At 35.8% G+C, this 27,247-nt stretch overlaps 3 protein-coding genes across 4 annotated transcripts; 2 read left to right on the top strand and 1 right to left on the bottom strand.

Moving 5' to 3' along the window:
* The first annotated feature begins 149 nt into the window (after positions 1 to 149).
* Positions 150 to 3,137, top strand: LOC132599509 (uncharacterized). Its single transcript, XM_060312865.1, has 4 exons — positions 150 to 698; positions 780 to 926; positions 1,224 to 2,039; positions 2,353 to 3,137. The coding sequence occupies exons 1-4, from the start codon at positions 150 to 152 to the stop codon at positions 3,025 to 3,027; spliced, it is 2,187 nt and encodes a 728-aa protein (XP_060168848.1). The 3' UTR covers positions 3,028 to 3,137.
* An 8,254-nt stretch (positions 3,138 to 11,391) lies between these two features.
* On the top strand, positions 11,392 to 20,851 carry LOC132600647 (uncharacterized). Of its 2 annotated transcripts, XM_060313952.1 has the most exons (4): positions 11,392 to 11,663; positions 15,178 to 15,240; positions 16,013 to 16,260; positions 20,252 to 20,851. In XM_060313952.1, exons 1-4 carry the CDS (start codon positions 11,480 to 11,482, stop codon positions 20,636 to 20,638), a joined length of 882 nt encoding a protein of 293 aa, XP_060169935.1. In that variant the 5' UTR covers positions 11,392 to 11,479; the 3' UTR covers positions 20,639 to 20,851. The 2 variants fall into 2 exon arrangements, with proteins under 2 accessions (XP_060169935.1, XP_060169936.1); XM_060313953.1 differs by lacking the exon at positions 15,178 to 15,240 and having other exon boundaries at positions 11,397 to 11,663.
* Positions 20,852 to 22,021: 1,170 nt separating this feature from the next.
* On the bottom strand, positions 22,022 to 26,663 carry LOC132600646 (FAD-linked sulfhydryl oxidase ERV1). Its single transcript, XM_060313951.1, has 6 exons — positions 26,345 to 26,663; positions 24,720 to 24,797; positions 24,087 to 24,134; positions 23,618 to 23,682; positions 22,866 to 22,943; positions 22,022 to 22,474 (listed from the first exon to the last, which is right to left on the bottom strand). Exons 1-6 carry the CDS (start codon positions 26,558 to 26,560, stop codon positions 22,366 to 22,368), a joined length of 594 nt encoding a protein of 197 aa, XP_060169934.1. The 5' UTR covers positions 26,561 to 26,663; the 3' UTR covers positions 22,022 to 22,365.
* Between the last annotated feature and the right edge of the window lie 584 nt (positions 26,664 to 27,247).

The following is a 27,247-nucleotide window of genomic DNA, read 5'->3' as shown; positions in this document are numbered from 1 at the left end:
CCGTTGATCTTACGGTCAAATCAGGCATGGGCAAGAACTTTGATATGTTTAGGCTAATTCTTAAAAAGTAGGGGGTGGAGGATTTCTTTAGGAAAAGCTGTTTTGGGGTGTATTTGGATCTGCCTGAAGAGACCGGTGCACAGTTTCAAATGAAAATGGTATATGGGCTTATGAAGCGTAGAATTCTTTCGGATGCAAAGGATGAGCTTTGGATTAATTACTGTGGCATGCCGGTGTGCTTTGGATTTAAAGAGTTTGCCATAGTTACTGACCTTAGATGTCATCCTTGTGAGCTTCCTACTGTTGTATTGAATAAGCCAGCCCAGACTAGCAAGACAGCCAAAGAAGCCAAGAAAGTAGGAAAGGGTGGAAAAAATAAGAGTGAAACTGATTTGGTGGAGTTAGTTGGAAAAAGCTACAAAGGAGATAAGCTGCTTGTAGATTTGCAATACAAAACCATGTCAAAAAAGCATAAGCAGTCCTTGTGTTTAGTTTGGTTTGTTCACTGTGTTCTTATGGCAAAAGATACAAGTCTGAACATACCACTTGGTTTGCTTAAACTTGCGGAGGACTATGAGACATTCAACAACCATGGATGGGGCCGGGAAAGCTTCAAGTTGACTGTTGACTATTTATCGAAAGAGCTTAAGCCAACAATGAAGACAGTCAATTTATATGGCTTCCCTTGGGCTTTCATGGTAAAGCATTTGCAATGTCAATTTCTTGTACTTTTTGTATTTATATCATCATTCTGATTTTGATGGTATCTTGTTTTCTAGGCTTGGGCATTTGAAGTCATTCCTCACCTCCGACAACAAGTGAAGGACTACCCTTCAGAAGTGTCTTTTCCAAGAATGCTTAGATGGCTGACTGCAAAGAGCAACACAAGATTGAGTGTTGATCTTTTTAACCCTCCTTTGGAAGAGGTAAGCCTTAAGACATATATATAGAATAAACTTGGTCATCTGTTGGATAATGTCCAACAAGTATGACACCTGTTGCAACAAGTTACTAATCTGTTGGACAATGTCTAATAAGTATGACACCTGTTGCAACAAGTTACTAATATGTTGGACAATGTCCAACAAGTATGACACCTCTTGCAACAAGTTACTATTCTGTTAGACAATGTCCAACAAGTATGACACCTCTTGCAACAACCTAGTTATCTGTTGCACTTCATGATTTAGGACCATTTTAATATATCTACTTTTTTGTTGTAGGTTGTGCACCCGTGGATTGTCCCGACAGTACGGGAGTTGGAGATGTCATTCCTTGCTTCCTTTAAGCCCTTACAATCTGTTCCTGATAAAATGATTGAGGGGATGAAATTAGAATTGGCTGGAGTGACAGCCATCAAAAGGGAATCAGTTGTGGTAGATGTTGGTGGTGGTGGTGTTTTTGCTGGTGGTCAACCTGCTGTTGATGACGTTGCGGTAGAAATTACCGGTGAAAAAATAATAGATGATGGTAGACAAACTCCAATTGGTGGTGTTGTTGGTGGACAAACTTCAATTGGTGGTGATGTCGGTGGACAAACTCCAATTTATGGAGATGTTAGTTGTGGCGGATTTGGTGGTAGATTTTTCTTTGTTAGTGCCGACACATCGAAATGTGCTTGTGAATGCACCTATAGCAAGCGGCAAATGGATGATCTGATAAATAATGTTGAGGAGTTGGTGAAGGCACAAAAAAACACAAATTCTGCTTTACAGAGTTTGTTATCCAAGAGGGGTGTCAATCCATCCAAGAAGCTGACCTCACCCTATACTCCTATTCGCATTCGCATGAAGGGAAAAGCAATTTCCAAGGCACTTGCCGATGTTAGGTCAAGGAAATATTCTACACCCCACAAGGCAGCTGTTGTTGTTGATCTTAAAAAGGTAAATGTGTATAAGCATGCAAATGCTCAAAAAATGAAAAAGCTTGAAAAATTCGTCAATGCTAAGAAGAGCAAGGGTACGATGTATTCATTGCATGAATTTAAGGCGGATGACTTCAGGATAATGACAAGCATGGAAGATTGGTGGCTAGCCAGTGTAAGTTTGAAAACAACAATTATTTTTGTTGAAACAAGTCTTATTTTGGTTGTATTAGTTGCAACAAGTTATATATTTGCTGCAACGAGTGGAACACTTGTTGCAACAAGTATTGGTCTTGTTGCAACAACTCACTTAGTTGTTAGAGTTTGCTTACAACAGTTGGGGAAATAGACCCAACTGCTGTAAGCAATCTCCAACAACTAGGAGAGTTGTGGCAACAAGACCAATACTTGTTGCAACAAGTGCACACTTGTTGCAACAACTCACTTAGTTGTTTAGGTGACTGACATTCCTTATACTTTTAATGCAGTATGTTAATGAAATTATGCTCTTAATGCGTGTGAGGCAAAGCACTTTCATTGAGCACTATGCTTCCACAGATATAATCTTGGATCTCAACTTCTACAATATCATGCTCAAGCGATACACAGAGTTGTTGGATGAAAGCACACAGTCGGAAACTATTCCATTCAATCAAATGCTTGATGATTTTATATGGGATGATGATGTTATCGCTTACTGTAGAGGTACTGCACCAGCCAAAGGTGGTCGCGAGTGGGTTGGTGCCAAAAGGGTGCTTACTATGATGAACATAAATGTCAGACAGTTTGTCACCCTTGAATTCATAATTGAGGAGGGGGTGATAAATGTTTATGACTGCAACGTCCCAAAAATCCAAGAAGATGAGTTCTTCATCCACATCCAGCCAATCATTGAATTATGGCAGAAACTACTGAAGCAGAGTGACATGTTTGAACGCTTGCCTGAAAAGCTGCTCAACGAAGTTTGGAAATTTGTGCTGAAGGAGAATCTCCCCCGCAATGAAACTTCAATGGCATGCGGATCGTATTCACTTGCTTTTATTGAGCATTTGCTTACCGGCACTAACATGATAAAGCCTGAGACTCTATTGTGCGACAACTCAGTGGCGAGGATGCAGTGGCGGTGGGCAGTGGGTGTGATAGATAAAGTTTTGGAGCCTTGAGCTGGCTGTTTAACAAATTACTACTTGAACAATTTTTTTTGTCCTTGTTATTATTTATGAATGTTGTTGCAACAAATGTAACAGATAGTACAGTTGTTAAAAAAGTTGCAAAAAATTACTAATCTACTAATCTGTTTAGAAAAGTTGCCTAAATGATTGCAACAGGTCATACAGTTGTTGAAGAAGTTACTAATCCGTTCCAAACAAGTAACTAATCTCTTCAAACAAGTTACTAATCTGTTGCATTAGATAATACATTTGTGAAAGAAGTTGCAACAAATTACTAATCTGTTCCAACAAGTTACTAATCTGTTCCAACAAGTAACTAATCTGCTGAAACAAGTTACTAATCTGTTGCAACAGATCATACAGTCGTGGAAAGAAGTTGCAACAAATTACTAATCTGTGCCAACAAGTTACTAATCCGTTCCAACAAGTAAATAATCTGCTGAAACAAGTTACTAATTTGTTGCAACAGATCATACAGTTGTGGAACGAAGTTGCAACAAATTACTAATCCGTTCCAACAAGTTACTAATCTGTTCCAACAAGTAAATAATCTGCTGAAACAAGTTACTAATCTATTGCAACAGATCATACAGTTGTGGAAAGAAGTTGCAACAAATTACTAAAAATTGCTTAAGTATATATATTGATCAATAAATATGGTTGATTTCCATTGTTTATCACTAAATGTGGGTGAATCCCATCAATTCACTCTAATGATCACTCCATTTAGTGCGTATTGGACTTAGTTGATCATCTATCCTGACCCAAAACACCATGAAATTGCTTAAGTATAGATATTGATCAATAAATATGATTGATTTTCATTGTTTATCACTAAATGTGGGTGAATCCCATCAATTCACTCCAATGATCACTCCATTTAGTGCGTATTGGACTTAGTTGATCATCTATCCTGACCCAAAACACCATAAAATTACTTAAGTATATATATTGATCAATAAATATGATTGATTTCCATTGTTTATCACTAAATGTGGGTGAATCCCATCAATTCACTCCAATGATCACTCCATTTAGTGCGTATTGGACTTCGTTGATCATCTATCCTGACCCAAAACACCATGAAATTGCTTAAGTATATATATTGATCAATAAATATGATTAATTTCCATTGTTTATCACTAAATGTGGGTGAATCCCATCAATTCACTCCAATGATCACTCCACTTAGTGCGTATTGGACTTAGTTGATCATCTATCCTGACCCAAAACACCATGAAATTTCTTAAGTATATATATTGATCAATAAATATAATTGATTTCCATTGTTTATTACTAAATGTGGGTGAATCCCATCAATTCACTCCAATGATCACTCCATTTAGTGCATATTGGACTTCGTTGATCATCTATCCTGACCCAAAACACCATGAAATTGCTTAAGTATATATATTGATCAATAAATATGATTGATTTCCATTGTTTATCACTAAATGTGGGTGAATCCCATCAATTCACTCCAATGATCACTCAATTTAGTGCGTATTGGACTTAGTTGATCATCTATCCTGACCCAAAACACCATGAAATTGCTTAAGTATATATAATGATCAATAAATATGATTGATTTCCACTGTTTATTACTAAATGTGGCTGATTACCTTTATTGATCACTAAATGTGGGTGAATCAAGTAGTATCTGTTGCTAGGGCTGTTCATGATTTTGGTTAAAACCAAAACCAAACCGAAAATTTAACCAAACCGAATAAAAAAAATCGACATTTGGTTTGATTTGGTTTTAAATTTTAAAAACCGATAATATTTGGTTTGGTTATGGTTCTATTAAAAAATAACCGAATAAATAACCGAACCAAACCGATAAATTATATACATAAATTTTATAATTATTTATATGTATAATATTAGTTTTTCATAAATAATTATAAATATTTTATACCTTTTAATCATTAATTTGATTTTTGGTCTACTTATTTCACATGATTGTTTAAGGCCCATGTTTTTAAGAATATGTCCAAGCCCGTATCTTTAAGTCTTTTAACTCTTTAAGTGTTAAGTGTAAACCTACTAACAGAAGCTCACATTAAAGTCTAATGTCTTTAACTTAAATTTTTAGCCTTTCTTTGTCAGCCATTTGATTTTAGGTTGTTTCTTCTCTTTTTTCGAATTTATACCTTTCTTTTTTCTTGTCTGAATGGGTCCTAAACTTCTAATATTTTTCATATGAAAAGAACAGAGGTTGTAGATTTGGAGGTTCCTATAAAAGATACTTCAGTAACATCAGCATTTGCTACAACTCAAACACATGGTAATGCCCTAATATTTCTTCCGTGGGTAATCCTCCTAAAAAGCAGAAAAGAACAACTCCTTGTAGTCGAGACCCTAGCCTTGGGGATAATGATAGAAAAATATCTGAAGTTTGGGATCATTACACAAAGTTTTTTTTTTTTAATAAAATGGTAGAATTGAGGGCAAAATGCAAGTACTGCCCCAAAGTTTGGGATCATTACACAATTTTTTTTTATTTCATATATTTTAATTTTAATTTTAGGTAGTCTGTATGTTTAATTAATATGTATGTTTGTAGCAACAACTAAAAGCTCCCATGCTCTACTTTATTTCCAGGTATGTGTATTAAGATGAAAAAAATGGTGCAGCCACTACTAAGTTAGTCTTTAGCTCTATATGTAATAGTTTAACAACTTTGGATAACTTGAGTACTACACTACCACTAATAGTGAAAATGTTTCTATGATGTATGTTCCACCTTAAACTATAAATAAAAGTTATCGTTTGAATAAAAAAAAAGACCTGTCTTTTTCAACTTTTTAATGTTTTACTGATAAGTCTCATGACTGCTAGTCATAAAACGAAAAATCGAACCAAACCGATAATAACCAAACCGGTGGTTATTATTTTATTTGGTTTGGTTATGGTTTTAGACATTTAAAAACCGACTAAATTGGTTTGGTTATGGTTTTAATCAATAACCGACCCAAACCGAACCATGAACACCCCTATCTGTTGCAACAGATGTAGTATCTGTTGGAGCAAATTTAGTATTTGCTGCAGCAAGTGTAGTATCTGTTGCAGCAAACTGAGTAAGTTGTTGAACAAGTCCTTACTCTTGTTGGATAAAACACAACAAGTTACCCATTTTCTGTAACAAGTCACTCCACTTGTTTGATTTTCATTGTTTATCACTAAATGTGGCTGATATGCATTGTTTATCACTAAATATGGCTGATTCCCTTTATTGATCACTAAATGTGGGTGAATCAAGTAGTATCTGTTGCAACAGATGTAGTATCTGTTGGAGCAAGTTTAGTATCTGTTGCAACAAGTGTAGTATCTGTTGCAGCAAACTGAGTAAGTTGTTGAACAAGTCCTTACTCTTGTTGGATAAAACGCAACAAGTTACCCATTTTCTGTAACAAGTCACTCCACTTGTTTGATTTTCATTGTTTATCACTAAATGTGGCTGATATCTATTGTTTATCACTAAATATGGCTGATTCCTTTTATTGATCACTAAATGTGGGTAAATCAAGTAGTATCTGTTGCAATAGATGTAGTATCTGTTCGAGCAAGTTTAGTATCTGTTGCAACAAATTGAGTAAGTTGTTGAACAAGTCCTTACTCTTGTTGGATAAAACACAACAAGTTACCCATTTTCTGTAACAAGTCACTCTACTTGTTTGATTTCCATTGTTTATCACTAAATATGGTTGATTCCAATTTTTTATCACTAAATGTGGATGATTCCCTCTACTCAATAATTAAAACTTGAGTCACTCCACTTGTTAGAAAAAACCTAACATATAACTTAGTTGCATCTGCTTAAAAACTCTGTTTTTTTGTAATATGTTCAACGACTTACTAGTTGCTGCAACAAGTCCTGTTACTTGTTTGATAAAACCCAACAAGTTACCCATTTTCTGTAACAAGTCACTCCACTTGTTTGATTTCCATTGTTTATCACTAAATATGGTTGATTCCAATTGTTTATCACTAAATGTGGCTGATTCCCTCTACTCAATAATTAAAACTTGAGTCACTCCACTTGTTAGAAAAAACCCAACATATAACTTAGTTGCATCTGCTTAAAAACTCTAATTTTTTGTAATATGTTCAACGACTTACTAGTTGCTGCAACAAGTCCTGTTACTTGTTCGATAAAACCCAACAAGTTACAGAGCTGTTGCAACAAATTAATTACTTGGCGGAAACTGGACAACAATTTATTAACAAGAATATACACATTAGTGATTTGAACACAAACAACATATCATATAAACCAAGTTCATAATCACCAAGAATATAACTTACCATGTTAAGAAAGAATAACATTAAAATTTCATAAAGATCCAACAGATAACTATTATTACAACACAATGCAATCTACAACTATGGAGCATTTCGGCTTGGACATGTTGTTTTTTTGTGGCCAACTGTTTTGCATAAGGAGCATTTGTTTTTCCGCATAGCCCTCTTTGTCTACCTTCTTCCGTGTTTGCTAGAACTTAAAATCTTCACATCCCTTGGCCACCACTTTCACTTCAGATGCTCACATCTAAAGCAATACACACTTCGCGAATTGAATGACATTCCTTTATAAAAACCTGTTTCATCATCTTGAACATGGCTGGACTGTGACGATTTCATGGGGCTTCGCACTTTTATTATCTGGAATATCCATATCCACCTCTTCCAATTTATCATTTAATACATCTTGTTGGTCTTGAGCTAAATTATGGTTCTCTACCGGGCTTCCAACCACGTATACCCTTAAAATGGGCCTAGCTACATCTTTCAAATAAGTACGCAAACGACTCTGATCGGTTATCTTAAAAGTCAAGGCCCTCTGGTTTTCAAAAGAGCTATGCATGTAAGTGATGACAAGGTCTTTCGGTTCACAAGTTAATTCACAATAGTTAATGATTAAGTTCACAAAATCATCAAATTCAACATCTCTTGGGACAGTCATCGCTATCGTCTCTAACATGTGACTACCCTTCCATCGCCAAATATATCGATTGTTCACCTCGATCCATTCACCATGGCAATCAACACCTATTATTATTGAGTCCCCCATTAATGGTGCCCGAAGATATTTTGTTTTAAGAAAATCAGTCATGACCAGCGCAAGTCAAAGGCCACTTAAATTTATGATTAAGTTAATTATTAAGTGGTTTTTTCTGAAATTTTGGACCCAAAGTAGTTAACTTAATCACAATTTTGAGCGCCCTTTGAGCTTGGATGTTCAAAGTTGTCACAACTAGTAATTACAATGCTTGAATGTCAAGTGTAAAATTACTCTAGGTGACAGCTTTGACCACCCCAAGCCCAAAGGCCACTTAAATTTATGATTAAGTTCATAGTTGAGTGGTTTTTTCCTGTAATCACAACTTTAAATGACTTCTTGGAACAAATAACTGACTTGTTGCAACAAGTAGGTTACTAGTTGCAACAACTCGCTTATTTGTTGGAGACAACTTCAGTTTTTTCTCTGTCTCATATCAAAATGGAACAACTATATGACTTGTTGGAACAACTAACGTCCTTGTTGCAACAAGTATGTAACTTGTTCCAACTACTTGGTAACTTGTTGGAGACAACTTCAGTTTTTTCTCTGTCTCATATCAAAATGGAACAACTATATGACTTGTTGGAACAACTAACGTACTTGTTGCAACAAGTATGTAACTTGTTCCAACTACTTGGTAACTTGTTGGAGACAGCTTCAGTTTGTCTGTTTGATAACAAAATGCTACAACTAAGTGACTTGTTGGAACAAATAACTGACTTGTTGCAACAAGTAGGTTACTAGTTGCAACAACTCACTTATTTGTTGGAGACAACTTCAGTCTTTGTCTCTGTTTCATAACAAAATGGAACAACTATATGAATTGTTAGAATAACTAATGTACTTGTTGCAACAAGTATGTAACCTGTTCCAACTACTTGATTACTTGTTGGAGACAGCTTCAGTTTTTGTCTCTTTCATAACAAAATGCAACAACGAAGTGACTTATTGAAACAAATAACATACTTGTTGCAACATGTAGGTTACTAGTTGCAACAACTCACTTATTTGTTGGAGACAGCTTCAGTCTCTGTTTCATCCAACAACTGTAAAATATGTCCAACAGCTGCTGTAATTGATGCAGCAAGTATCATACTTGTTGCAACAGGTAACTCAGTTGTTGGAAAGAGTAGGAGCTCTCCAACAGATTTCACAGTTATTGCATAAAGTACAACAACTATTGTAAATTATTTATTCACATTTTTTGTAATTGTTGCAACAGATTAGTAAATCTGTTGCAACAACTTCATAATTTACTCTTGCAGAAACACTAGGACTACAACAGCTGATGCAAAAAGTTCAAAAGCTCTTACACAGCAGCTTTAGAACTTGTTGCAACAACTATACTGCTGTAATTACGAATTTGGGAAAATCAACAAATAAGGCAACTATACCTAGATGAACAATTGAAAGAAACAGTATTGTTTAACTTACCAATGAACCCGAAAACACTTATGAAGTAATGCCAGTGCTACACCAATGACATTCAATCAAAAAATTGTAAAATCGGATGATTTTTTTTTTCTTGAGCAATTGCGGATGAAGAAGAAGAAGAAGAAGAAGAAGAAGAAGAAAGCAGCACGAAGAACAGATGGGAAGAACAAAAATGGAGGAAACGACGCTGAAGAGGATTTTTTTCTTTCCGTTTTTTGCATTTTAGGGTTTATAGTGGTTGGGTCAAAGTGTTAAAAATAAAACTTTGGGGCAAAGTGTTAAAAGTAAAGTTTAGGGTCAAAGTGTTAAAAATAAAACTTGAGGGCAAAGTATTAAAAATAAAATAGAGGGCCAAACTGTCAAAAATGAAACTATTGGGCAAGCTCAAAACCCCTTAATCACTAATCAAATTTAGTCACCTCTACTCAATAATTAAAACTTGAATCACCTCCCTTCAATTTTAAAACTAAAATATCACCTATAATTAAATGCCCCTAGTTTCACTATGATTCTTTGTTAATGGAAATAAAGATATGGAGTCATTTTCACACACTTGGTCACCCTCACAAAATATATTGTATTCACATATATTAAATGATTGCAGTTCCTATTTGAGGGGATATATCACTCATAAGCGCATCACATTTATCAAAAGTTTTATGGTAGCGAATAATTTAACAAACTATAATAAAAACTTGAGATTCACATCGTTTTGTTTGTAATATTATTGTTATTTGGAAACTTCGCTCTTCTAATCGTGAACCGTGTCACCACGATTAGTTCCCTCATGTAATTAATCCCCTTAAATTCTTGTCTTTAAATTGAGTCACTGTTCTTTCTGATCATCTATGAAAGAACGGTTATATACAAATCAATGTCACGTCTAAACAAAAATCATAATCAATGATACATTTAGGAGAGAGGCACTGCGATTTGGAACAAGCATAAAACACACATATATCACATGTTGTATTTCAATTTTAGTACAACAAAATAAACATATGATAACAAATACGTTCTCTGTCTTAATTTATGTAGCGCACTAATTTCCTTTTTAGTTTTTTTGTCAAATTATTACATTTTGTATATTCAGAAATATTTAACTTTAAATTTCTTATTTTATAATATAAAATAATTTATAACCACACAAATATTTAAATCTTGTTTAAGATCACAAATTTTAAAAGTCTTTTTTTTTTTAAAATTTCATGTCTAATCAAATGGTGCACGTAAATGGAAGAGGTATATATTTATTTTTTATTAAATAATTTTGTAATCATTATGCTTCAAACTAGTTACTAGTAAGCCCTTTTATTGTCAAACAAATCTATTTAAAAGTTGCCCGATAGTTGCAAAGATTATGAGCGTTCGGGAAGCTCTCGGCTGGTTGAAGAGCGGTTTTGCTATAGTCGTGTGCTGATTGAGACAGATAATTAGCTAGTTCATTAACCTCTCGAAGGAAACATTTCAATTAATTCTTATTTTGTTTCTCTTGTTTATGATTGTCATTAAAAGTTTTCAATTAATGTCTGTTTCTCTAATTAGAAAATCAGCGAATCAAGCTGCTCAAGCTTCTCCTGTTTCTATATCTGGTTCAATGGAATGAAGGTCTGTCCTACCCAGAGACAGAGCCTGAATTTAAAGCTTGTGGATTCGAAATTCTAATATGTTTAAGTTACTGTACATCTTTCATTTCTGACGTGCTCTCTTTTGATTGACTGAGAAGCCACCTTTCCCAAAAAAAAAGGAAAAAAAAAAAAAGTTGTCTTTGCTAAAAAAAAATAAAAAAAAATGTTCAATCACTACAACTAAGGGTGGGAAAAAAAAAAAAAAAAAAAAAGGGTACCATTAATATTCAAACCTCACCATTGATATACACTTATTATTAGCATCTTCAAACCCTTTTCCTAGTGACAAAATTATTTACAAATTCTGACCAAAAAAATGAGACGTCCCGGCGGTGGACATTACGGTGGTGCTGATGATGTTAATTACAATTCTGTCCCTCAAACAGTGCAGCAACAACAACAACAGATAAAGAATGAACAACATCATCAACAATGGAGATGGGAAAGAGACACCCCAAAATTGCCAACTAATTCTATGTCTCCCAACATGTTTCCTGAAGGTAAATTTTTTCTCTAAATCTTGCTTGGTTGGATTTCCAGTGTTTTTGCTTATTACTTGCTGTTTTGTAGATGGATTAAGTAAAAATTTGATTTTTCAGATACCCTTTATAGATTTTTCCTAGAAAACTGAATTACCCACTAATCAATGTCTTCTAACATGGCAAATTTTTCTTTCTAAATCTTGCTATTTTAATTTTTTTTTTTTTTTGGTTGGATTTCCAGTGTTTTTGCTTATTACTTGCTGTTTTGTAGATAAATTAATTAAAAATTTCATTTTTAGCTTATTAGTTGCTGTTTTGTAGACGGATTAAATAAGATTGGATTTTTCAGATACCCTGTATAGATTTTCCCTAGAAGACTAGGCAGGACTTTTTTTTTTTTTTTTTTTTTTTTTTTCAGTTTTCTTGTGATTGAGTTTGTTTACGTTGTCGGTCCCAAGCTCGGATATAGGATGAGGGTTGTGGTAGGCTGGCAGCTAAACATGCCAATTTGGGATTGAGGGGTAGTTGTTGTTGTAGTTTGCTTCTGATTATTTGCTAGGCAATATTTTGGGAATAATCGTTGCATCCAATTAGGAGAAGAATAATCTAGACCATATAAGGTACTTTCTTTTTGTTCCGATAACCGTGGTATTTGGACCAGCTTACGTGCAGCTTAATTGAATTCGAGGAGGTACCTGCTACCTCTCACCAGCACAAGTACCCGGTGACTCTGTTCATCAAGGCATGGACAGCTATGTTGCTCGGACTCTCCAAAACTGATGTCGCACCCGTGTCGGATCCTCCAAAAATGCACTACTTTTGGAGGATCCGCCACGCACCAGTCACCATTTTTAAAGAGTCCGAGTAACATAGATGGACAGATAGGAAGAAATCACTAGTCTTTTTGCCTTTGTGGGATTTGAACCTGAGAATTCATGGTTCTCGACCTATTTGTTGACCACTAGGCCACACCCTTTGGTGTTGAGTTATAAATAAATAAATTAATTAGAACTTCCATTTTTGTGGAAACCTCGCTTCCTCTTGGCAAAAGATCCGCACAAGTGAGGGAAACTATTCGTGATTATTGGTTTAACTATTGTTTTAACACTTACATTAGGGTTGGTGTTTTTAGGAGCTTTTTAAATTTGGCTAAAGACTTCTTTTTGATTATTAATTTGGTTAAAGACTTCTTTTTATTATTAATTTGGTTAAAGACTTATGTGCTACAGTGCTAGTTCATAAGTGTGAGATTTTGGAAACACCTAGTTTTAAAGGTCCTATTTTGCCTCAAAAAGACAAGTATTCATAAGCAAAGTAGTTTTGGACTGATATGGCCCTGAATAGAGTGTACAGAAAAGGGCCAAAAATGCCTCTGGACTATCGAAAAAGGTTTAAATATACCCTTCATCCACCTATTTTGCTGAAAATACCCCTCTAGTTACTTTTTGGGTCACTTATGCCTTTATGACTAACGGTCAACACTGACTTTTAAAAAAAAAATTAAAAAAAAAATAAATTCCACGTGGTATCTTATTACTAGTCCAATTTTAAATTCTGGCCCCAATTAAATAAATCCACCCACCCGGTTTTCTGACTTACCTGACCCACACACGTACCCATCCGGAAAACATAAAATCTCGATGGGAAAATCATTTTAGGCCATTTTTGCTCTACTTCCTCTTCTTCTTTATTTTGTTTTTTTTCCTCCAAAAAATAGAGCAAAAATACTTTTCTGGTTTGGAAGTAGATTCGTTCTTCAGCTATGTTGATGAGAATTCTAAATTTATGGTGGTAACAGGAAGAGAAGGTGTCTTGTGTAAATTATGAATGCTACCTGCAGGCCAGAAATAAAATAAATTATATTCCACGATCGATCTTGCTATTGATGTATGTATCTATTACACATTTATTCTTTTCCTTTTTTTAATATGTGAATTAATTATTATTCGATTTTCAAGGATCTACCACAATTTGGATCTGAATTTTGAATTTGTTCTCCGTTTCGGATAATTAACTGTACTATTTCATCTTTAACGAGAATCCCAAGTTTTGACTTATCATCATCAGTTCCTTGTTACTAGTACTTTGTTCAGATCATTAATTATTCTTTTTAAGTGCTTTCAAGGATTCTAGAGAAAAACAGTACTGCTCAGTGCTCAATAGTAATGATCGATCATATGACATGAATTGTTCAGAATGTTTCTGAATTCTGTATATGTGGGTTTAAATTGCTATTGTTAGAGGGAAGTTGTGAGCTTTCTGCTGAGGCTTTGGGTGTTTTGGGAAAAAAGAATAAAGAAGAAGAGGAAGTAGAGCAAAAATGGCCGAAAATGATTTTTTCGGAGAGATTTTATGTTTCTGGGCGGGTTATTGTTTGGGTCGTTCTTTTCTACCATGACTTTCTCGCTTTTGTTATTCCTTGTTTTCATATTGTTTTCGATATGCTTAGTCCTATCTGACCTTTTGTCTTGTTTTCCTCTCTTGAGCCGAGGGTCTTTCGGAAACAGCCGCCCTACCTTTCAAGGTGGGGGTTAGGTCTGCGTACACTCTACCCTCCCCAGACCCCACATGGTGGGATCATACTGGGCTTCTTGTTGTTGTTGTTGTTGTTGTTGTTGTTATTGTTTGGGTCGTGTAAGTCAGAAAACAGGGTAGGTGGATTTATTTAATTGGGGCCAGAATTTAAAATCGGATCAGTAATAACATGCCACATGGAATCTAAATAATTTTTTTAAGCTCAGTGTTGAACGTTAGTCATAAGGGAATAAGTGAGCCAAAAAGGTAACCAGAGGATTTTCAGCAAAATAGGTGGATGAAGGGTATATTTAAACCTTTTTCGATAGTCCAGGAGCGTTTTTGGCCCTTTTCTGTAGAGCATAATGGTTTTAGAGGATTCATATAACCAACTCCAACTTTATATGGGGTTTGGGAATAGTTGATTTATTGATGGATTTCTTAGAGCGACTTGTCCTCTTACATTTGAACTTTGTCCTTCCTAAATGAAGTTTGTTTTAATATTGTAAATGAAAAGTCAAGTTACCGGTGTCAGAAAAAATATTGTAAATGAAGTTTGTTTTAATATCATAAATGAAAAGTCAAGTTACCGGTTTCAGAAAAAATATTGTAAATGAAAAGAATTTGGACAGGACTGCAGGTGTTTAAAACCATTCCTTCTGTCAACTCCAATAAAGCTTATGTAACGACCACTCTAGGCAGACGTCTGATATGCTTTTGACGACAAGCCAATAACATGACTATAAGAGTTTAACATTTGACAGACCTGAAATGCCTATGGATGCGGCAATGATGTTTTTTCCTTGATAGATTAGATTCAATTTCTGTGATTCATAGGCCTTTTACGTTGTTACATTTAGAGAGAGGTGCCTGTATTTTCAGTTGCATTAAGCATTTTAATTTATAGAATAAGGACTCTAAGAAAGAACTTGTAAAATAAAGGAAACTCTATCCTCAACTAGAAGATGAAGATTACCTCAAACCAGCTGATAATTTTTTAAACAATGATTGTGTCTAGGCCATCTTGCGCAAACCTCGACTATTCTGCCGGGTACCTGCTACCTCCCACCAGCGGCGCCAGGTAACTTTGTCTACCAAGGTTTAGGCAGATAGGAAGAAATCACCGAGTATCTTTTGTCTCTACTGGAATTGGATTTTTACTCCCAAGATTTGCACCCGCTTTGACCACTTGATTACACCTTTGGGTGCTAGTTGACAATATTTTATCTCTAAAAAAGTTAGATTAGACAAAATCTTATTCGAAGCATGAATTCGAAGTGTTCCTGCTGCCTAAAAGTTGAAGTGCACAAATTGATTTATAACAGAAGGAACACTTCCATTCCTCTTATGATTCCATTCCTCGTACGAGGCCATTAGCTGCATCCGTAGCTACAGTCCCCACTTGATTATTGGTTAGTTTTTGATGCAAAAATGTGGGTACTATGACCCCCAGCAACTGCTGTTTAACAGTTTAAGTCATGGCACAGATCCTTTCAAAAGCTTGATAATGGCCTTGTAGCTTTTTGGGAGTTTTGCTGCCTTCCATGTAGGCTTTACTTCTTTCTTACCTTCCTATTTTGTTAATAACACTGACTTACAAATGTTAGAATGTGTTTGTATGTATTGTATTTGCTCATTCTGATTAAAAGGCATTATATGGCCCTTCCCCGGACCCCGTGCATAGCGGGAGCTTAGTGCACCGGCCTTTTTTTTTTTTTTTATTAAATACTGTCCTAGAGATACATAGGTAACTTTATAAGGTTGTGAACTCAACAATTATTTTTTATTTTATTTTTGAAAACTAGTGCTTGTCTTTCTATGTTTCAACTCATTCAACAGTGCCTTTCCTATAGGTCAGGGGAGTGAAGCATCTAGATCCTACTACCAGGGCCAGAGGACTGATCGAAGGTTGGCATTAGAGAATCAAGGTGTCAAGGATCCCAGAGCACAGCCTCGTGAAGAAGATATGGATATTGGTTATGAAGATAAACCTGTGCAGCAGACTCTGGAAGTTCTTGAACAGAAATTCCTTGATGATATAATGAAACTGACCAAGGAGCAAAATGATGCAGAGGATGCAGAAAATTCTAGGCACAGGGAGGTTAGTTCAGCTTACTTAAGTGCTCCGTAAATTCTTCATTAAGTCAAGTTTTAAAGAGGTGCATCAAAAGGGTAATAATACCACAACATGCAGTATCTATATTCCCTTAAAATCTTAGTTCTTTTCAATTAAGAGCATTCTTGCAATTCCTCAAAGCTTATCTTCTCCTTAAGTTTCTTGCAACAGAAAATCAATACCTTACCTTGATATTTTGTCTCCACCCTTTTTCAAATTTTGGGCACTGTCTGCTATAGTAAAACAGATCAAAATATGACGTAAAAAAGATATCAGATCAAAATCCAAGTAAACCTTTTAAATGCCATATCTAAAGTCTAGCCAGAAAATACTTTGCAAACTGTTTTATGGCGATGGAGTTTAGATGCTTAATAATCTTATTATTAGTCAATTAATTAGATATCAATTTTGGAGCTTGTATGAAGTTTGCTTAACAGTGCTGACAATATATCATAATCTTTAGTCACGCTGGCTTATATGTTATGTATAGTGTGTCAAATATTTTGTCTATCACTGGGTAAAGAGTTCAGAGCAAGGAAAGGCTGGTCTTAGCAACTGTGTACCAGTGACTGCATTAGGTTAGTTTGATGTTGGCTATTACTCGTAAAAACAACTCGTTAATGGAAATGGTTGGAGCATTTTCAGATGAGTCAACAATTAAAAAAAATGGTCTACTGGTGGATGAATGGACTATTTTTATAGACACCGCTCTTGCAGTTTTCTTCCTTCAATGAGATTGAATAATGTTTGTGTGTCCTCTTCCAAAATTTGGATCAAGCCAATCAAGTATTTAAATTTACCAAGTAGTCTGTAGTACTTGAGCGTTGAGAATAAGGATCCAAGGTTAAGCTTGTATGTCCAATTTTCAAAAGATGTGTATGTTCAACATTTAATTTAGGCCAAAGTCATAAGCAGCCCCCTAAACTTGTCCACAGATTCCTCATGGCCACCTAAACTGACGCTTGTTCCGATTAAACACCTAAACCCCTCCGAATTTGTACCATTTAGACACTTTTTTTACAATCAGCAAAAAATATAAAATGTGTGTATTACACTGGCGGACACGTGGCAAAATGACCCATTAAAAAATGGCATGCGGCATTGGGTCCAAAATAAGTATAATAATAAAAAAATAAAAAAAATCATCTGCGCCCCCGCCAACACCACCCCACCCTACCATTCCCCTTTCTTCTTTCTTCGTCGTAGAAACTACCTCATTGCCCATACATCCATCTCTTTCTCTTCCCAAGCCATGTCCGTTCACTTCCAAGATAAATCCCCTTTCCCCTTTCTTCTTCCTCCCTTCAAAAATTCTTTTCGTCTCCTTCACCTTAGATCCACGCCGGTGCACTGCCAACATCCGACCAAAACTGTACTTACCAACATACCTCTCTCTCCTTTTCCTTTTTATTTCTTATTCCTTTTGTTTCAGAAAACCTTCCGCAAAAAGTTTCTCCAAATCTATAAAATATGAAGAGTTAGTCAGAACTTTCATGAATATTGGCCGGAAAATTTTCTCCGGCGAATCTTTTGTTTCATCTATTAAATCTAATATTTTAATTTAATGTCTAATAAATAGTTTATGGATAAATAACTTATTATTTTAAGGATGAATTAATGGAGTAATGAAAGAAATAAATTTTCATAGAAAATGTTGGATATTACAGAGGTTTGGTTCGGCTGAAAATGGTGGTCAGGTTTGCTGTGAAAGAGAAGAAGAAAGAGAAAAAAGATTTGAAAAAAAAAAAAAAAAAACTGAAAAAGAAGAAGAAATGAAAAAGCTATTTAAAATGAAGAGAGGGGGAGATGAGGGAGCAGTGGTTCGTGGTGGAGGGACTGGATTTCGCCGGTGGTGGCGGCATCAGCGGCGGCAGCGGGAAGGAGAAAACGTGAAGAAGGAGAAGAAATAAAAATAAATGAAAAATAGGGTAAATAATGTCTTTCACGCTCCTCTCTTGTGTGTATAACACACATTTCGCAACATCAGCAAAAAGTGTCCAATAGGCACATTTTTTAATAGTGCAGGTGTTCAATTGGAACAAGCTTAGGTTTAGGTGGCCATGAGGAATCTGTGAACAAGTTTAGGGGGCTGTCTATGACTTTGGCCTTTAATTTAGGTAGGTTACACTCTGTTGATATTTCTTCTATAGTCTGTTTCCCTTTCCTGTACATATGGTAGGTACTGAAATTTTTATCCTTATTCTTTTGCTGCTTTTATAGAATGCCCGCCCTGCATGGGTAGAACAACAGTGAATAGTTAAGACCAGAGGGGAGATTATCATACCTACTTGCTGCAATAATCTACAAATGAATTTTCTTATACATAATACTGGTTTCACAGAACCGGAAATCTGCAACTTCCTTGTTTACAGTGTCTGTCTTATCAAGAAAGCTTGTATACCCAAACTAAGTTTGTGGCTATAAACTAGTACAAGGTGTAAAAGAAGGATAATTAAATGCTGAGTCTCAAATTTTCTGAGGCTTTTATCTTCCCATTTTTGACTTTCTAAAGATGTGTAACTGATGAAAGCTTGGGGGGCTGGGGAGGATGAATAAAAAAGTACTGAGATAGATTTTTGCTGATGTTTTATGCAATTTCAGCTATTTTGAACCTTCTCTTCATATGGTGCACTAGATTTCTGAGCCTTTCTTCTCAGTGGAAATGCATAATCCATACACATTCATTTCTGTTCTTTGGTTCTCACTTGAATTTCAGCCTTTTCCCTTCCTATTTCTGTTGCAAAATTATTCATGTTTCAGCTAGTATTTGGTGGCATTTAAGATCTAACTGCAAATCAAAAATTAGGATTAGCCGTACTTACTGGTCAAGCTCAATAAACTTGGCAAAATTGTAAACCAGATCTAAGTCCCGCTATATTTTTTTTTGATGACCGAGAAATCCTTCTGGGACCAATCTTAGGACCAACCACAACCTTCAAAACTCGGGGATAACTTAGCAAGTACTAAAAAAGGAAGAATCAAAGTATAGCTCTCTATTTTTTTTTTATTTTTTTTTTTTTTTTTAAATTTTTTTTGAAAAAGGTAACAGAGCTCTCTATCTTATTTTCCAGTCAGTAGAGATTAAAATGGTTGTGATTTAGGTGAGTTATAGGTTTCCTCATCACGAATGTCGTTCCTTCTAACCCTGGCCAGACATATGTCCCGTTTAGGGATTCTTCATTTTGAGACATGGTTCTACTTGGGGTGGAGATAAATGACAGTCTTTTATTTAGTTAACTTCACAAACTGACAACAAACTTTGATGTGGAAAACATGAAACTGGGAATAACTGCAGAGGGAATCATAGGACGAAATAGGGTGTGATATATATGAGCTTGAACACTATGCAAGTATTATTCCAAGGACAAGCGTTTATTAGTTATGGTAAAGCGACCTTTTCCAAAAATTAGTTAAAGGGAAAACATCCCTTATCTGGCTTGTGAGATAACTTCTGAAGGGTGGCAATTGGATTGATAAAATAAAGGCAAGGTAGGGTTTGAGACCAGGGCTTGAGATCAAATGTACATAGTAGCTTCTTTTGCTGCTATAGGAGATTTATTTTCAATGTTAATAGTACACACAGAAACCAAAATAAAATTATATTATTAGGCTCAGTGCTGCGCTGCTTCACACTTATCTTGAATTTGTGGTCATGAGATGCTATAATTAGCCTTGGAAGTGAACTGATTAAAGACCAGTAAGATGCTCAGATTGCAGTTTATGACACTACCGCAAGTGCTTCTATTCTTTACTTTGTATTCATGTCATGTATATTGTAAATTGTCACCCATATATGGACAAAATCCAGTGCAAAATCTTGCACGATTCTTCATCTTAGGATTAATTTTAGATCAGTCATGGGTAACTATTGAGATTAGAATTTCTCTATGTTTTTGTATGGGACAATGTGTGTTAAGCTTTTATCGGTATAGAAATCTTGCTTCTATGAGAGTAACATTATTTGCTTATGTTTCAGCGGATAAATGCAATCAATGCACAGTATCAAGAACAGCTAGTTGCCCTTCGTGCTCGGCAAGCTAGTCACAGAGATGAGGTCCTTCGAAGGGAGTCTCATGCCAGAAAACAACAGTATGAGCAAGTTGCTTTGGACAACTATCGACAAAGTAGCATGAGCTCTAGCAATGCTCGTATCCATGTGGCAATGAACTCTCCAGCAGGAGAACGACAAGTTGCCTATAACTCTCCAGCAGGAGAACGACAAGCAGCCTATAATGCTGATAGTTATGACTCTTATAGGGAGAATGCTCGATTTCTTGGCAACAGTGGAAGGGATCACGGGTATGAACCTAGAGTCCAATACCCAGGGGGTCGCGTTTATGACACTGGTTCACGCTACTATTGAGTGATTTCTTAGGGTAGTATTTAATCTTTCATTTAGTTGTTTGGACTAGGTGTTGCAGTGGAATATCATACTCTTGTCTTTATAGCTTTCCTCAGATATATTGAAGATCATATATGCTTGTAATCTGCGCTGTAATAGGAAGATTTATTCTGGTCTTTGATGCATTTTACTCTTCTTGAATGATTTATGGTCTTGGCATGAGTTGGTGATGAAGTTTGATCTGTTACTGTTCTTAAAACTTATTGAATCATTCCATATTGATTAATCAATACTGTACTTCGATGTTTACACCAAACCAAGCAATTTACTTGTAGCAATTAAAATTAATGTAGGACGACATGTCACTCCATCTCTATTAAGTAAATGTGTGTATGAAGAGCACAAGTCCTGCCCCTATTGGCTTGGTGTAAACAAGATTTGCGGGTAAATTTTTACCAATGGTGCTTGTTAATTAGGCTAATAGATCATTCCTTTCTCTAAGCTGTGTATTTAGATTGAAGTATAGTTCCTTAAGAGTCGCCTAAGCAACTTTGTGACGGAAACAATGCTTAGACAACAATAGGATGTTACAATATTATGAAATGCTTGCCCATATAGCATGCACCAAAGTTATCTTTGTTAGTGCTGTCTGCTTATAATGATAGATGAATCAAAAACTTTTCATTCAACTTATTCTTTCAATTGAAATTGAGAGCCCTTTTATATCTAAGGGATTCCTTAGTTCGGGCCGAAGAAGCAATGTCACTCGATCAGTATTAAACTGACTGCGATCTTTTTCTGTCTGTGAACATCCTACCAGAGCATAGGCCATGAACTAGATTAGAATCATTCTCAACGGCAAGTGCATGACACTGCGTTATTTATATGAGAGTTATATCTTATACACATTAATTAATTGTAATCTCAATTTAGAACTAACCATGATAAGTTAACATGATTTGGTGAAGGCATCGATCCGAGTAAGTTAATCTTAACGTGCCATGCTATACTCCGGAAAACACATTTCCCAAAAGGCTTTGTAGTTGTATCCCCTCTAAAGGCTGCTCTGACTCGACCATAACCAACGCTGAGGAAGGTGTCAACAATCTTTGAAGATGTTTGGCTGCTGAGATTGCTCTTTATCTCGAGTTTCTCTTATATTAACAGGTGCTTGAAAATTGGTATTCATGTTTTAGCTCAGTTCAGTTTCGATCTCTGACTAACTTACTTAATAGGCCGGAAGAGAGATATTTAGAATACCCGCTTCACATATACCCGACTTAAAAGAGAAAAGAAGACCAAACTAAAAGAGAGCACACTTTTGACAGTCGAACTTGACTTGCAAAATGGTCTCCTGGGGAAGTGCTTTCTGAAGTTGCGAATTGGTCCCCCAGCCTATAACTCTTTTGGTCAGTTGTACTTGTTAATTCTAAATAAGAACATTAGTATTTACCCATGGAAAAAGAATCTCTTGGGAGTTATATTCACACAAATTGAGTCTCTCAGGCTTTCTAGGGTTTATAACCAGCACTCAAGAATATAGATACATGTGCCACTTTGCATTGTAAAATAAATTTACATTTCTCTGGGAACAGAGGCTTCACCTAATACTACTTGAATGCTATCAAAGGTGTAATCCTATCAATAATCTGTATCTTGTTTCCTTGGATTGGTGATATGAATGATACAAGAAAATCTGGGATTACCTTTTCTTGTATGTCATGTTCCTAACATAAGAGCAATATGTGTCAAAACCAAAACTTATCAGCCCCTTGCAAATCACATGAGCGCTGCTCACAGTCAAGCTTGCCCCACCGAGCATCGACCCGATCACATGGAAATTTGGGCTTGTTCAAGCTGTATAGAATTGTTGGAATTTGCTTCAGAAATACAGTAATAAAGTCTGTATGATCAACTTCTAAAAGAGAAAAGAAATAATCTGATGAAGAGAAGTTTCAACTTAAAGACCCATTAAAGAAAAAACTGGAAAGCAATTTACAGAAGTAGTTCTCTCACTGGATGCATACTCAATTCCAGAAAATCTTTCTATAATTAACATCAAGGGAACTTGTCAAATTCATAGGGAGAAGTAAAGGTTATGATTGGTCAGGTTAAAAAAAGAAGTTTCAAGTAAGATTGATAACAAGATGAGCCAATGCAATAATATCACACTTAAATAGTTTTTTGTCCTCTTTCTTGACATGAAAGACGTACAGGAGAAAACGGAAAAAACATTAAGATGCAGTACCTTCTATTGACAATATTGTGCACATGACATAACCATTGTGAAAGTTCAGCTTGAGATCCAGCTTGTACAGGATTTGATCTGTCAAGAACATGAGAAACAAAGTTCATCAACATTCAAGACGAAACTCATTAAGCTTTTTGAGCATTTCATAGCAGCAGACTAATTGGTTTCCTTGAATATCCACTATTGACTCGGTTGCTTGCAACTCATCTCTTTTTTCACTCGACTCTTTCACTTTACGTACACGGCCACCATAAAAAATAAAGGTAAAAGGTAAAAAGAAGGATGAAAAAGGAATTTGTCACTTGTCAGCAAGATCTACGTTTTGGGAGTAAAAGTATAGTTTAATAGAGTATGATTTTTGTGGAGACAACAATAAAGAATACAATAGAAGTCAATCAACAAGCGGGCCATGACATAATTAATTTTATTTTTTATAACTAAGTGGCAAATTGTCCATCACAGGCTAAGATATGTAAAGTTCGGCCGGCGTGTGCCTCGGTGTTAGGTGCAAGACACCAGGCGTGTGCCTCAGTCTTCGCAAGCAGTGCCTCGCCTCGCCCCAAAGCACGCCTTGAGGCGCGCCCCAATCACATTTTTTTTAAAATGCCCCTAGCAAAGTCTATCATGTGGGAATTTTAAGCCAATCCCATAGCTATAGGTTTAACAGTTTAGAATTGGAAAATGAACTGGACAATTCTTCAAAAAGAAAATGTACTTATTGCTCTCATGCAAGTTCATAAAGTAGGTACCTTAGAACTTCTTTGAAGTGATCTGCACATTCGCTACAAGGGTACATGCGAGATAATATTGCCATCTGCAGGCAAAGAACAAAACCAATCCTTTAGTTTCTTAGAAGCCTCAATTTTTTCTCCAACTCTATGAGCAGAATCATTATGTGATACGGACATCAAGGTCAAGAAGTATATAATGGAAGAACTTGCAATTAATTGGACGTATTGATGCATAACACTTCCCATACTGACAGTCACCTTAACTTTGTCTGGTAGCTTATGGAAAGCACAAGAAAAGAACGGAAATTTCTTCATTATGAACTAGTGATAAGGGGAAACTATTTTACCCCTAGATAATCACTATTAGCAGATTTAGTCCTCAACTTTCTAAAGTAGTAGCGCCTTTGACCTAATGTAATATCATCTTTCAAACATAAAATTCTGAGATCAAGAAAAAGCAGTCATTTAGTGTGACTGAGCACCATACCAGTTCTTTCACATCCTTCCTTTGTTGTCTGGTTGGCTTGTCTGGATACTGGAAAAAAGGAACAAGTGAGCTCATGATTATAAAGGTCAACACGTAAGAATATTCAATGAAGAAAAAAATATTACTTTCGAGCCAAAAAAAAAAAAAAAAGGAACCACCCAGATAAGGATTACCCTGTGGAGCATTATTGTATAATTACACTTATAAGGATTACCCTGTGGAGCATTATTGTATAATTACACTTATAAGGATAACCCTGTGGAGCATTATTGTATAATTACACTTTCAAAAGACATTATTTTTAATTTAACCGTGGTGTCAGGGCTTAAAAGACATATTTATTATATCACCAAGAGCGTTCGAGCAGACTAAATATAACTAAATTGTATAATAAAATTAAAACCAGACAATTAATTATCAAAATTGAAGAATCAATTATCACGATAACACAATTAGAGGGGTAATAAGTGGTCTCACCTCGCTTAACTATGTGTCAATATTATTAAACATGTCTTATTTCTAAAAAGAGTTCAACTGAAATGGCTAAACAACTTGAGCTAAATTTCTCAATTGTAAGGTTTTTACAGGTGAGTAGAAAGAGAACTGCTGCTATAGAGAAGGTGGATACTTGACCTGAGCTCCAAGGGTGTGAAGAAAAGTCCAAGTAGCTCTTCCAAGCTCTTCTTTAGTCACTGGGCCACCACTTTTCTCCTGAGAAAGATGGTTGATTAAAAATTATTTTCACTAACTATATTTTGAGATTTTCCCTTTTATTAAAAAGAGTGATGCAAGTATTACAGCTTACTAGATTTTAGAAAAACATGCGGTGCAAAAACAAACAGTTAACAATTGAGAACCAAGATAGGCTGGGTCACATTCTCCAGGTGAACAAAGAGCACTTAACATTTTTCGATCTTTCAAGAACAGTTATATACCAAAGAGCTCGACGGATAAGAGGTCTAGAGCAAATTCCTAAAACTAATATTAGTTGATGCATCAACTCCCAGATATACAATATAAGACCAATTGCTGCACAAGACATTCCTACATAAACACATAACATTGAATCTGAAATCTACTTTATAACTGCTTAGACAAGGTACCATTGTCAATTCGGTTAAATATCTCAAACCCCATCTAACACCCGAGGGTGTGCCTAGTGGTCAATGAAGTGACTTGAGAACCATGAGTATCAAGTTCAAATTCCAGTTTAACCAAAAATTCTACTCCCCCTGTCCCAATTTATGTGATACACTTTCCTTTTTAATCTGTCCCAAAAAGAATGATACATTTCTATATTTAGAAATAATTTAATTTAAAATTTCCCCTTTTACCTTAATGAAATGATTTACGGCCACACAAATATCTATTGGCTTGTTTTAGAACACAAGTTTCAAAAGTCTTCCTTTCTTTCTTAAACCCCGTGCCTAGTCAAACTATATCACATAAATTGGAACAGAGGGAGTAGGTGATTTCTTCCCGTCTATCCAAGCTTAGGTGGACAGAGTTGTCAGGTATCTGTGTTGTTGGGAGGTAGCAGGTATTGATGCAATTAGTCGAGGTGCACACAAACTAACCAGCAGGGGCGGAGCCATTAAGGGAAAGGGGGTTCATCCGAACTCATTCGACAAAAAATTACACTGTATATACAAAGTTAGAACTTTTTTTATGTATATATAGTAGATGTTGAACCCCATGTGGGTTTACTTCTTTATAATTTTGAACTCCCTTAGTAAAAATACTATCTTCGCCACTACTAACCCGGATACGAAGGTTATAAAGAAAATAGCTCAAACCCATCTCAGCGATCAGCAATATATTTACTGTATAATTATAAAGACATACTCAGATTCTCGATGAGCTCTTCCCCGGACCCTGCACATAGCGGGAGCTTAGTGCACCGGGCTGCCCTTACTCAGATTCTCGATGAGAATGAAGGGGAGCCTTGGCGTAACTGGTAAAGTTGCTGCCATGTGACCAGGAGGTCACGGGTTCGAGCCGTGCAAACAGCCTCTTGCAGAAATGCAAGTAAGACTGCGTACAATAGACCCTTGTGGTCCGGCCCTTCCCCGGACCCCGCACATAGCGGGAGCTTAGTGCACCGGGCTGCCCTTACTCAGATTCTCGATGAGAACTTTCATCAAACACTTATAGTGCATTATCTACATACCTCAAGTTCAACAACTACAGCAGGCATTAAACCACAATCTGAAACTTAAAAAAAAAAAAAAAAACATTGAAGACCCGTAAAAAAGTACCTGTTTGGGCAATTCAGAATGTTGAATCAGCATAGAAGTAACAGGTTGATTCTTGGAAGAAGATGAAGATGAAGAGAGCAAAGAAAATGAATGGTGACCATTATTATGAGATGAAGGAACATTTGGGAGACCTATGAATTGAGCAAGTTGGGTTTGTATACAATTTGATACTTTCTCATATGTTTTGACAAGAAGCTGCAATGGATTTTCAGACATGGACGATTATTTGACAACAAACAGAATGTTTTCTCCACCTCTCTTCTTTTTGTTTTATCCAAACTTTTTGGAGTCTGTCAAAATAAACCCAAAAGTACAAAACTTTCTCATATTAATCCTCGTGTTTATGGCGCTTGACTGAATATCCTGTTTCGCCAAGTTTATGGAAATATTTTTCATTTTAGAAGTTTGGCCGGACAGACTAAAAGTTTAAGAAATAATTAAAAAAAAGATTGAAATTTGTAGTCTAAAAATAAGTTATAGATAATTATGTTTTTATAAATCATCGAATTAAGGATAAAATGAAAGTTTTAAATTATTTTTAAAAATAAAAAATGTGTAGTTTTTTTTTTTTTTTTTTGGGGGGGGGGGGGGGGGGGGGGGAGTGGGAGTAATTAGAAATCATTTGGTTAGTACTTAGTAGTAAGGGTGGTAACCGGTTTGGTCTTACCGGTTTTAACCGGTAACCGGACCGGTTAAACCGGAACCGGAACCGGAACCGGTAGCACCGGTTAACCGGTTCCGGTTAACCGTTTAATGGTTTACCGGTCCGGTTCCAATATTTTGGAAACCGGAACCGGTTAAACCGGTAAAACCGGAACCGGAACCGGTTAAACCGGTAAAAAATTAAAAAAAAAAAAAAAAAACTAAAGTATATAAGTAAGTATATATAGTATATAGTACATA

The sequence above is a fragment of the Lycium barbarum genome, chromosome 6 (genome assembly GCF_019175385.1).
Source record: "Lycium barbarum isolate Lr01 chromosome 6, ASM1917538v2, whole genome shotgun sequence".
NCBI classification, from domain to species: domain Eukaryota; kingdom Viridiplantae; phylum Streptophyta; class Magnoliopsida; order Solanales; family Solanaceae; genus Lycium; species Lycium barbarum.
The sequence above is the reverse complement of the archived record's forward strand: the minus strand, read 5'-3'. Positions and strand labels throughout refer to the sequence as shown.

What these genes read in the sequence shown, in the direction of transcription:
- LOC132599509 (XM_060312865.1), top strand. Translation starts at nt 150, where the DNA reads ATGAAAATGGTATATGGGCTTATGAAGCGTAGAATTCTTTCGGATGCA. An exon ending in GCTTCCCTTGGGCTTTCATG is followed by an intron (nt 699 to 779) that starts GTAAAGCATTTG and finishes CTTGTTTTCTAG; the next exon opens with GCTTGGGCATTTGAAGTCAT. An exon ending in TTAACCCTCCTTTGGAAGAG is followed by an intron (nt 927 to 1,223) that starts GTAAGCCTTAAG and finishes TTTTTGTTGTAG; the next exon opens with GTTGTGCACCCGTGGATTGT.
- LOC132600647 (XM_060313952.1), top strand. Translation starts at nt 11,480, where the DNA reads ATGAGACGTCCCGGCGGTGGACATTACGGTGGTGCTGATGATGTTAAT. An exon ending in CCTCCCACCAGCGGCGCCAG is followed by an intron (nt 15,241 to 16,012) that starts GTAACTTTGTCT and finishes CCTTTCCTATAG; the next exon opens with GTCAGGGGAGTGAAGCATCT. An exon ending in AAAATTCTAGGCACAGGGAG is followed by an intron (nt 16,261 to 20,251) that starts GTTAGTTCAGCT and finishes CTTATGTTTCAG; the next exon opens with CGGATAAATGCAATCAATGC.
- LOC132600646 (XM_060313951.1), bottom strand. Translation starts at nt 26,560, where the DNA reads ATGTCTGAAAATCCATTGCAGCTTCTTGTCAAAACATATGAGAAAGTA. An exon ending in CACTTCAAAGAAGTTCTAAG is followed by an intron (nt 22,944 to 23,617) that starts GTACCTACTTTA and finishes TGTTCTTGACAG; the next exon opens with ATCAAATCCTGTACAAGCTG. An exon ending in CACAATATTGTCAATAGAAG is followed by an intron (nt 22,475 to 22,865) that starts GTACTGCATCTT and finishes AATTCTATACAG; the next exon opens with CTTGAACAAGCCCAAATTTC.